The sequence below is a fragment of the Portunus trituberculatus genome, chromosome 44 (assembly GCF_017591435.1).
Source record: "Portunus trituberculatus isolate SZX2019 chromosome 44, ASM1759143v1, whole genome shotgun sequence".
Taxonomy (NCBI): domain Eukaryota; kingdom Metazoa; phylum Arthropoda; class Malacostraca; order Decapoda; family Portunidae; genus Portunus; species Portunus trituberculatus.
In genome coordinates, this window is record NC_059298.1 from 25,502,840 (window position 1) to 25,512,839 (window position 10,000).

The 10,000-nt window shown below is 43.9% G+C and overlaps 1 protein-coding gene across 1 annotated transcript in view; it reads right to left on the reverse strand.

The window, feature by feature from the left end:
- Positions 1 to 6,723: 6,723 nt before the first annotated feature.
- LOC123518760 (LIM domain-containing protein A-like) overlaps positions 6,724 to 10,000 on the reverse strand; it is a 15,421-nt gene continuing 12,144 nt past the window's right edge. Inside the window, exon 3 of the mRNA XM_045279762.1 lies at positions 6,724 to 8,846. Coding sequence (XP_045135697.1) covers positions 6,724 to 8,846 — 2,123 coding nt within the window. The remainder of the gene's footprint in view (positions 8,847 to 10,000) is intronic.

The following is a 10,000-nucleotide window of genomic DNA, read 5'->3' on the forward strand; positions in this document are numbered from 1 at the left end:
AATTGTTGATAGGGCTGTATTCTTAGACATCTATGCGCCGAACCTCACTTCATTCAGAATATAGTACTAGAAGGAACACGGTTTTTAAAGATGTTTCTATTGCTCTAGTGAGAGATTAACACTACATCTGCATTACTGATAGGCGAAACACTCTTGAGAACCCCCTTGATTAATTAATGAGTTTCTGAATACTTGCCATAGTGTCTTGGTATTGCCTCTTCATATACAGTGTTGTCTTGGCGAGTGTAGGCGCTGGGAGGAAAATGTTCAGTGTGGGTGGAGGCTGTGCGTGGAAAGGAAGGTGAAGCCAGAAATATGTCCATTATTACGAAACTATTTGTGAAAGCTGAACTAAGAATACTTGGAAATACCTCGTTAGTTGGAACCAATGGACCAGTGAATACTTATTAAGCTTTTTTTGTTGTTTATGCTGTAATAAAGAGGAACCTTCGACTAGAAATAAACATGAAAAATTTGTCTTTGGTTTGGGTAGAGGAAAACAAAACTTTGGCTTCTCTTTGTATTTTGATATTGTAACCATTGAAAAGCAAAAATTCCTGGATAATTTCTGAGTCTGGTTAATCCATCTTTTTTGTTTCATCATGGTTAAAATGTCAGATTACATTGAAAAAGACAACAGCTTTTCTTGTTTCTCAAATAAAGTAATAGACAAATGGAATAGTCTTAGTAACCATGTTGTTAGTCATTATGAAGCTTTAAATGAAGATAAAGTAGATTCATTTCATGGATAAGAATGATTGGTGGAAATCGGTAAGAATGTTTCATGAAATGGTTTACTCATTGCAGCTTCCGTCATTTCCTTATATTCCCTTACCCTCTCTCTTCCCACAGGACACACCCTTTGTACCCTCTCTAACCCTCTTCTCTGACTCTCCTGATCAATATTTATCAGTGCTATATTTTCCTTAACGTCTGAATCGCAGAGTGCAGTGCGTGTATCCATATTTAAGATGACAACTCGAGTGCTACAGGTGATATGATGACTGCAACCTTATGGGTGACTTACAACTTTGGTAGTGACGGTAATGTGAAGCTGTCGTGGTGTGATGGTGATGCTGCCCGAGATAGTGGTGGTGGAAGGGCAATTGTGGTGTTAGTGATGGTGATGATAGTTGTGAAGCCCTGCGGGTGTTGGCAGCGGTGAAGGTAAAGTTGGGTTTTTCTTTTTTGTTGTAGTGGTGTTGGTGGATGGGTGGAACGGTGGTGAGGTGGATATAATGGTGCAGGTAGCTGGCAGTAGGAATAATTTGTTGTAGTAATGGTTGTAATATATTGTTGTTCCTTCCTGTTACTGCTGTTGTTGTTTTTGTCAATTTTACCTCAAATATTCTCGATTCTTTTATTAGTTTCTAGTTTATTTTCCACTTAACATTCTTTTTCCTTAATTTTGTGCCTCCAATATTTTTTCCCTCCTTTTTTTCTTTCTTTTACTCTGTCCTCGTTCCGTTCAACTGTTTCGACTACCGTTTATTTTCTTATGGTAGCTGTGAAAGTGGCGGTGTTGGTGGTGGTATGGCCTGGCGGTTGGGTCGTGTTGGTGGTGCTTCTGCTGCTACTGCCAGTGACACTCAAGATTGCTATCACTACTGCAAGTGCAAATGTTAATGGGTGGCTATTGGATTTTCCTGTTTTTTTTTTCATACATCGTCGTTGTTGGTGGCGATGATGATGTTCCTGGCGATGATAATAGACGTTATTGACGTTATTCTGACTGACGCTTTCTTTTCTTTTATTCTCTCTCTCTTTCTTTCTCCACTTCGGTCTTTATTTTTTTTCTGTTTTCCTCTTCCTTTTCCTCTTTTCCTGTTTATGTAAAGTTTATCCTTTTTCTTTCTCGTTCTTCTATTCTTTCACGCTGTTTCCTTTATATATTTTTCTTCTTCTTACATTTCGTGGTTTTCGTAATAATTCTGGAAGTGTAGGAGGAGGAGGAGGAGGAAGAGGAGGGGCAGGGAGAGAGGAGGAGGAAGGAGGTTTGTAGTGTTCGCCAGTCCACCCTCACACCCTCGCCGCCCTTCACATTCGTCTTTGCCGCCGCCGCCTCCACGCAGGGGGCCGCTGATCACCACCCAGTGCACGTCTCTCTCTTTGACTGTTTGCTATTTTTCTCCTTCGTAATATTTTTCTTCCTCGTCATTTTCCCTCTACCTTCGTCTTCTCGGAATCATTATCTTCTCACTTTGTAGTTTCTTGTGCTTTCCCTGTTCGTGTGTGTGTGTGTGTGTTGATTTTTCCTGTTCTTTTCACTTTCCGCGGTTAAATGTCTTTCTTCCTAACTTTTATGTAAAAATTCTCGATTCGGATTCCTTTGTCTCAAGTTTTTCTCCGTTTTCAGGTAAGATTTTTTCTTTATTTTTTCTTCTAACCTTTCATCTCCGTTTGGCAAGTAAGTGCTAGATGCTTTATTTTTTTTATTTTTTTTTTCACTGACTACATCAATGTCTTTTTTCTTGTTTTCTTTTGTTATTTCTTTATCATTATTCTTACCGCATGCAAACTATTACTGCTTGCTTGTTGATTCTCTCCCAGGCCAATGACAACAGTCACAAAGACACAGTCTCAGCAACACAGCGGCCCAGACAGCACTCGCCTCACACTAGAAAGCTCCCTCTCTTTCTCTCTCGCTTTCATCCCCGCACTCGCTCGCCCATAAAAAAGAGAGACACACAAAAAAAGATACGCCCTTTCTCTCTTGCTTTCATCCTTTGCATGAGAAAAAAAAAGGAGAGGGAGACAGATGGAGAAAAAGAAAAAAAGGGCTCGTTCATTTTCATCCCCACGCTCTCCGTCATGAGAAAAAATCTCTCTCTCTCTCTCTCTCTCTCTCTCTCTCTCTCTCTCTCTCTCTCTCTCTCTCTCTCGTTCATTTTCATCCCCACGCTCTCCGTCATGGGAAAAAAAAAAAAAGAATCTCTCTCTCTCTCTCTCTCTCTCTCTCTCTCTCTCTCTCTCTCTCTCTGGAGAGAGTGGAGAGAGAGAGAGAGAGAGAGAGAGAGAGAGAGAGAGAGAGAGAGAGAGACCGCCGCAGCGTCCTTACAATCGCTAAGACAATAATACCTTTTCCTTCACAACAGCTGCCTCGTGATTGCACTCCAGCGCCTTTTACTTTTCTGTCTCTTTCTTTTTCTCCCTCTTGTGTGCTGGCGAGGCGAGGCGAGGCGTGGAGGGAGAGGCGGAGGGGAGAGCGACTCACACCTCTCTCAGCCACGCGCCAACACCACACGACCTCACCCTCTCACCCTTTACACTCTCCCTCTACCAGTGCCTTCAGTCGTATCTTTCACCTCCTACTCCTCCTACTCCTCCATGTATCCCCACGTCTCGTCCCTCCCTCCTCCTTCTCCTCCTCCTTTTCTTCCTCCTCCACTCGTGTCCCCAGGCGTGTCCTCCATCTCCTTGTACTTTATCTCCTCCCGTAGCAGGTGAAAATGCGTAATGTTCATCTTGAAGGCAATCCATCAGCCGCCGTGATTACTCTCTCCCCACAAGACACATAGAAGAGGTACTCACGTCGCGAGTCTCAGACGTTTCATTTGAATATATGTAAAGTCTAAGATTCCTCTAACAGCGCTTTATATTTAGTAGCCAAGTGAGTATGTAAATTTGTGCGTTTGGCTCAGTGTTGTAATGGCATACTTGTGTTTTGTAGAGAGATATAGGGAGAGGTATTGGTAGAAATCGTCGTGGTGCAGTCAGGGAGCTGGAAAGGGAGTGATAGTGAGCGTGTTGTGTTCCTGTAGGTCATGCCACTCAGCTATTTATGCGACCATGGACGGTGATAGCAATTTAAATATCGAAATGAGATTCTCAGCAGGCATGGCATGCAGAGCAGGGGGCGGGAGACATCATTCCTCGGGCGATGCAGCGGGTGGAGGGAGGCATCTTGCGCCGCTGTCTGCTTCGCCGCCGCCCCAAGCACAACCCTCGACCTTGCTTACCACCGACAGCTACACTGGATCCTCATATTCCTACATTCGCCGCTCCTCTGTTCTTTTCCCTTTGTTTTCTTGAGCGAACGTGAAGTGGGTGGGGAGGAGAAAAGCAGGGAATGAAAGGCCAAGTGAGGGAGGACATTATAAGTGCCTTGTGGAATGTAATTTCAATCTATTTATAGGAGAGGGTTTCAAAGGGTTTCATAAGATTGGTCCGCTAGTTGGCTGCTTGACTGGGTAAAGGTTGGTAATGAAACACACGCATGGATTGCCTGCCTCGTGCTAATCCACCCCCTCACCCTCTCTCTCTCTCTCTCTCTCTCTCTCTCTCTCTCTCTCTCTCTCTCTCTCTCTCTCTCTCTCTCTCTCTCTCTCTCTCTCTCTCTCTCTCTCGCTCGCTCGCTCGTTCTCGCTCTCTCGCTTCTTATCTGTATCTTTCTTTTCGTTTTGTGCCTCGTGCCTCGGCTGGCTGTGTTCGCCAAGGCAGCAACGAGTAACAACGGGCGGTGATAGGAGGTGTGCAGGCCGAAACAAAAGTACGATATAATTGCCTTAACCCAACTTTTTTCTTTTGTCTTGTTGGTTATTTGTGGAGTATGTGGAATCGTTGTCTCTCTCTCTCTCTCTCTCTCTCTCTCACACACACACACACACACACACACACACACACACACAGAGAGAGAGAGAGAGAGAGAGAGAGAGAGAGAGAGAGAGAGAGAGAGAGAGAGAGAGAGAGAGAATGCCTGCCAGCCCTATAAGCCATCGTTTCATCCACCCAGACAAAGCACATGAGAAAAATAAAGTAAGAAAAAAGAAATGGAGAAAAAAACAAAACAAGGAGGGGAGTTGTTTCGTTACTCGCTGCCTTGCTTTATTCTAAAAAAAAAAAAAAAAAAAAAAATTAACATGGGGTATATTTTATTCATGGGAGAAATACGCAAAGTAAGAATAAAAAAAGATATATATGAAATACGACTTTAGCATGTGGTTGAATATGTTGATTTCCGCTATCGGGCTGGCGTGTTTTTCCCTGAACAGTATAATGGGCCGCTGTAAGTTGGCGTTGAAAGGGGTTGTTTTTTGTTGGATGGCGATAATAATGACAAGGATTACTGTAAAGATTCCCTGGGATAATGGCAGACTTAAGAATACCGTCAAGGGGAAGAGGGAGGGAGGGAGGAGCAGACGAGGGAGGAACAGGGAACAAGGGATCAGGGGAAGAGGAAGGGGAAGGGAGACGAACTAGAAAAAAAAGAGAGAGAGAGAGAGATTGAAAAGATGGAATAGGAAAGTCATATATCCGTCAAGGTAAAAGAAGAGCGAAAGGAGAGATTAAGATGTATTGACGAGTGTTTGTGACGCTGGTGTGTTGTGTTGCGGTGATGTCATGTGGTGCTGCGCGGTGTACCTTCATGTCTTCGGTGTTTGTGGCTGTTTTAAATCTGGTGGTGGGTTTTTTGGTTATAACTCATAGTGTTCGTGGTGTGTTACTTGTAGCGAAAATGTGGTGCTGGTGGTGTGGGAGGATGTGGTAGATTTGATGTGCTAATATTTTTTTTTTAACTTCTTCAGTATTAGGACACATTTTTATCTTGAGATTTGTGTACGATAAGACCATTCTATTGATATTAGCAAGGTTCTATGGAGGTCAGAAGACAAATGGCAACAGTCTTCACTATTTTAATCCCCCACATAAGTTTCTGAAGCTGTATAAAATCACCAAATAGTAAACAAAATGAATATGCAAACGCGTCATAGTACTGAAGGGGTTAATGTAGGAGAGAGGGCCAGCCAAGGGCAACAAAATGATAATGAAAAAAGACCCACTTGAATACTGGTTCTTTAATAATGTTTCATGTCGCGATTGTGATGAATATAGTACGGTGAAAGTGATGATGATGGTGACGCGGATGAATGGCTATGGATGAAGTGTTGGTGACTGTGGAGTTATGGGAAAACTGTTTTGGTTTTATTAATAGTGATGGCGGATATGAAAGTGTTTGCTTGATGGGATGTGGTGCAATGGCCGTGGTAATGATGGTGACAGTGGTGTGGTGGAGCAGCAGCGAGATAGTGGTATGTGTGAAGGAGTGTGGGGAGAGTCATGGTAGTGGTGGTGGTGGTGTGTGCTGCAAGAGAGTGCTGGGAGGATGTAGTGGTTGTGGCCTTCAGGTTCTTGCCAATTACATGCTTGTTGGCTGATAAGAGAACGTTGTGTTGCCTGGTGATAGTGTGCTTATCAGCGGGTGTTGGTGGGCAGCATTGTCAGTGGCATCGCAGGGTAATGGCTGTGTTGGGGCTTATCATGGAGTAATAGCGGGCCGGGCAGCCTCTCAAGCAGGCGGGCCGCGGGGCAGGGCCGGGGAGCACCGTGCAGATCCCTATCAGGACACTTCCTACATAAGACTGTACACTTTGTGCTCCGGCTATCATGGCGATTAACCACATTTTATTCTGAACTTAACTAGCAGAGGTAGTGTTCTTTCATGGTGTAGTTGAATTATGGGGATGATAGCAAGTTTTTTCTTCTTTATTTTATTTTTTTTCTCTCTGTGCGCTTATTAATCCAGAACCCGTGGATTATAAGCAGGAATTAAAATTATATACCAACTTGCAGGTACTTGGAAACACTAGTGAGAAATTTTATACCTTGGTTATAATGCAAATTAGTGCTTGAACTTTCAGGAGTAAAATCTTCACTCTGGTTATTATTGCTAAAAGCCGATCAGTAGTTTCTTGACCGGGAGGATTATTTTTTTTTCTCCACTTTCTATAATGAACCAACTTGCTGCACCTCCCCGGTATTACTAATGATCCTGAGTGCAAGGTGAACCCGGCGAGATAACAGTGGCCGGGGACCGTTCGTTACTCGGGGCTGCTGCTCGTGCACTACGGGAGAGGCAAGCCAGGGCGTGGCAGGACGGCCAAGCAAAGGCGAATGTTTGGGTTTGTGAAGGAGAGGTATCAGGTGTTTCAAATTGGTATGTAGGGTTAGAAGAAGAGATATATACTTAATTTTTTTTTTTTTTTGTAAGTAAATGTGGTTTCTTGAGTTGTCTTGTGTAGGTGAGTGTGGTTTCTGGAGTTGTCTTGTGTAGGTGAGTGTGGTTTCTTGTCTTGTGTAGGTGAGTGGTTTCAGTTGTCTTGTGTAGGTGAGTGTGGTTTCTGAGTTGTCTTGTGTAGGTGAGTGTGGTTTCTGGAGTTGTCTTGTGTAGGTGAGTGTGGTTTCTTGAGTTGTCTTGTGTAGGTGAGTGTGGTTTCCTGAGTTGACTTGTGTAGGTGAGTGTGGTTTCCTGAGTTGTCTTGTGTAGGTGAGTGTGGTTTCTGGAGTTGTCTTGTGTAGGTGAGTGTGGTTTCTGGAGTTGTCTTGTGTAGGTGAGTGTGGTTTCTGGAGTTGTCTTGTGTAGGTGAGTGTGGTTTCTTGGCTTGTCTTGTGTAGGTGAGTGTGGTTTCTGAGCTTGTCTTGTGTAGGTGAGTGTGGCTTTGTGTAGGTGAGTGTTTCCTGAGTTGTCTTGTGTAGGTGAGTGTGGTTTCTTGGCTTGTCTTGTGTAGGTGAGTGTGGTTTCTGGAGTTGTCTTGTGTAGGTGAGTGTGGTTTCTGGAGTTGTCTTGTGTAGGTGAGTGTGGTTTCTGGAGTTGTCTTGTGTAGGTGAGTGTGGTTTCCTGAGTTGTCTTGTGTAGGTGAGTGTGGTTTCTGGAGTTGTCTTGTGTAGGTGAGTGTGGTTTCTTGGCTTGTCTTGTGTAGGTGAGTGTGGTTTCTGGAGTTGTCTTGTGTAGGTGAGTGTGGTTTCCTGAGTTGTCTTGTGTAGGTGAGTGTGGTTTCTTGGCTTGTCTTGTGTAGGTGAGTGTGGTTTCTTGAGTTGTCTTGTGTAGGTGAGTGTGGTTTCTTGGCTTGTCTTGTGTAGGTGAGTGTGGTTTCTTGAGTTGTCTTGTGTAGGTGAGTGTGGTTTCCTGAGTTGTCTTGTGTAGGTGAGTGTGGTTTCTGGAGCTGTCTTGTGTAGGTGAGTGTGGGAGTTGTCTTGTGTAGGTGAGTGTGGTTTCCTGAGTTGTCTTGTGTAGGTGAGTGTGGTTTCTGGAGTTGTCTTGTGTAGGTGAGTGTGGTTTCTTGAGCTTGTCTTGTGTAGGTGAGTGTGGTTTCTGGAGTTGTCTTGTGTAGGTGAGTGTGGTTTCCTGAGTTGTCTTGTGTAGGTGAGTGTGGTTTCCTGAGTTGTCTTGTGTAGGTGAGTGTGGTTTCTTGAGTTGTCTTGTGTAGATGAGTGTGGTTTCTGAGTTGTCTTGTGTAGGTGAGTGTGGTTTCTTGTGTAGGTGAGTGTGGTTTCTTGAGTTGTCTTGTGTAGGTGAGTGTGGTTTCCTGAGTTGTCTTGTGTAGGTGAGTGTGGTTTCCTAGCTTGTCTTGTGTAGGTGAGTGTGGTTTCCTGAGTTGTCTTGTGTAGGTGAGTGTGGTTTCTTGAGTTGTCTTGTGTAGGTGAGTGTGGTTTCTTGGCTTGTCTTGTGTAGGTGAGTGTGGTTTCCTGGCTTGTCTTGTGTAGGTGAGTGTGGTTTCTTGAGTTGTCTTGTGTAGGTGAGTGTGGTTTCTTGAGTTGTCTTGTGTAGGTGAGTGTGGTTTCCTGAGTTGTCTTGTGTAGGTGAGTGTGGTTTCCTAGCTTGTCTTGTGTAGGTGAGTGTGGTTTCTGGAGTTGTCTTGTGTAGGTGAGTGTGGTTTCCTGAGTTGTCTTGTGTAGGTGAGTGTGGTTTCCTGAATTGTCTTGTGTAGGTGAGTGTGGTTTCCTGAGTTGACTTGTGTAGGTTAGTGTGGTTTCCTGAGTTGTCTTGTGTAGGTGAGTGTGGTTTCTGGAGTTGTCTTGTGTAGGTGAGTGTGGTTTCCTAGTTGTCTTGTGTAGGTGAGTGTGGTTTCCTGAGTTGTCTTGTGTAGGTGAGTGTGGTTTCCTAGCTTGTCTTGTGTAGGTGAACTGAGCTTCTTTATATTGTTAGATTTTGATGGAAACTTTACTGTAGTCTGTCTATTCTAAAGTGGCCGCTGAGTCTGGGATAAAAGTACCTCTTGTTATATCTTGAGGAAAACAGTAGTCTCTCCTTGTGATAACTGCATTGATCAACAGAAACTAAGTAATATACACACAACATGAATTAAATGATCAATAAGCTACACTATGTTTTGAGCAGTAACTAATTGTCCACTTCCTCAGACCAAGACCCAACGGCCAATTTAGAATGTACAGTGTTTTTTTTATAACACTTCTTTCCTCTTCCTCCTTCTCTTCCTCCTCCTCCCTTTCCTCCTCCTCTTCCTCCTCCTCGTCCTCTTCTTCTTCTTTTTCTTTTTCTTCTTCTTCTTCTTCTTTTCTTCTTCTTCTTCTTCTTCTTCTTCTTTTCTTCTTCTTCTTCTTCTTCCTCCTCCTCCTCCTCCTCCTCCTCCTCCTCCTCCTCCTCGTCGTGCCGCGCCGTGATTACTCCATCTTACCCGAGCTGTTCTTTGCGCGTTGTCAGTCTTACTTTAATTAGTGAGTAGTTTTATCTTCTTGCGCCTCTCTCGTCCTTTTGTTTTTGTTTCCTCTTCCTCCTCTCTGTTTTTTGTCACTCTCTCCCTCCAACTTTGCCTCCCTCTCATCCTTCCTTGTCTCTCCATCTTTCTCTCCATCACCTCTTCCAGGATTCCAAGTTGTCTTCCCGTGTTCTTCTCTCGTTCCTGGAAGATGGAGCGCAGTGTCGGAGGCGGTAGAAGGAAAATGGGGTTCTTAACTTCCGTCAAGAATAATGGTAATGTAATTGAAGTCATCAGATGCTAAATTGATCACTCGGTACTAACAGCTTCTCATTTTCTTGGAAGGGAATGTATATATGTCCATGAAGTGATGAATCGTAGGAGAAGATGTATGTAGGTTATCATTAAAACGTTAGATTATCTCTCTCTCTCTCTCTCTCTCTCTCTCTCTCTCTCTCTCTCTCTCTCTCTCTCTCTCTCTCTCTCTCTCTCTCTCTCGTATACTCTTCTAAGCCGTTCTTTGGTATCTAGTGCGACTTTTCGTTTTCCTTTGTGATTTCCTTGTT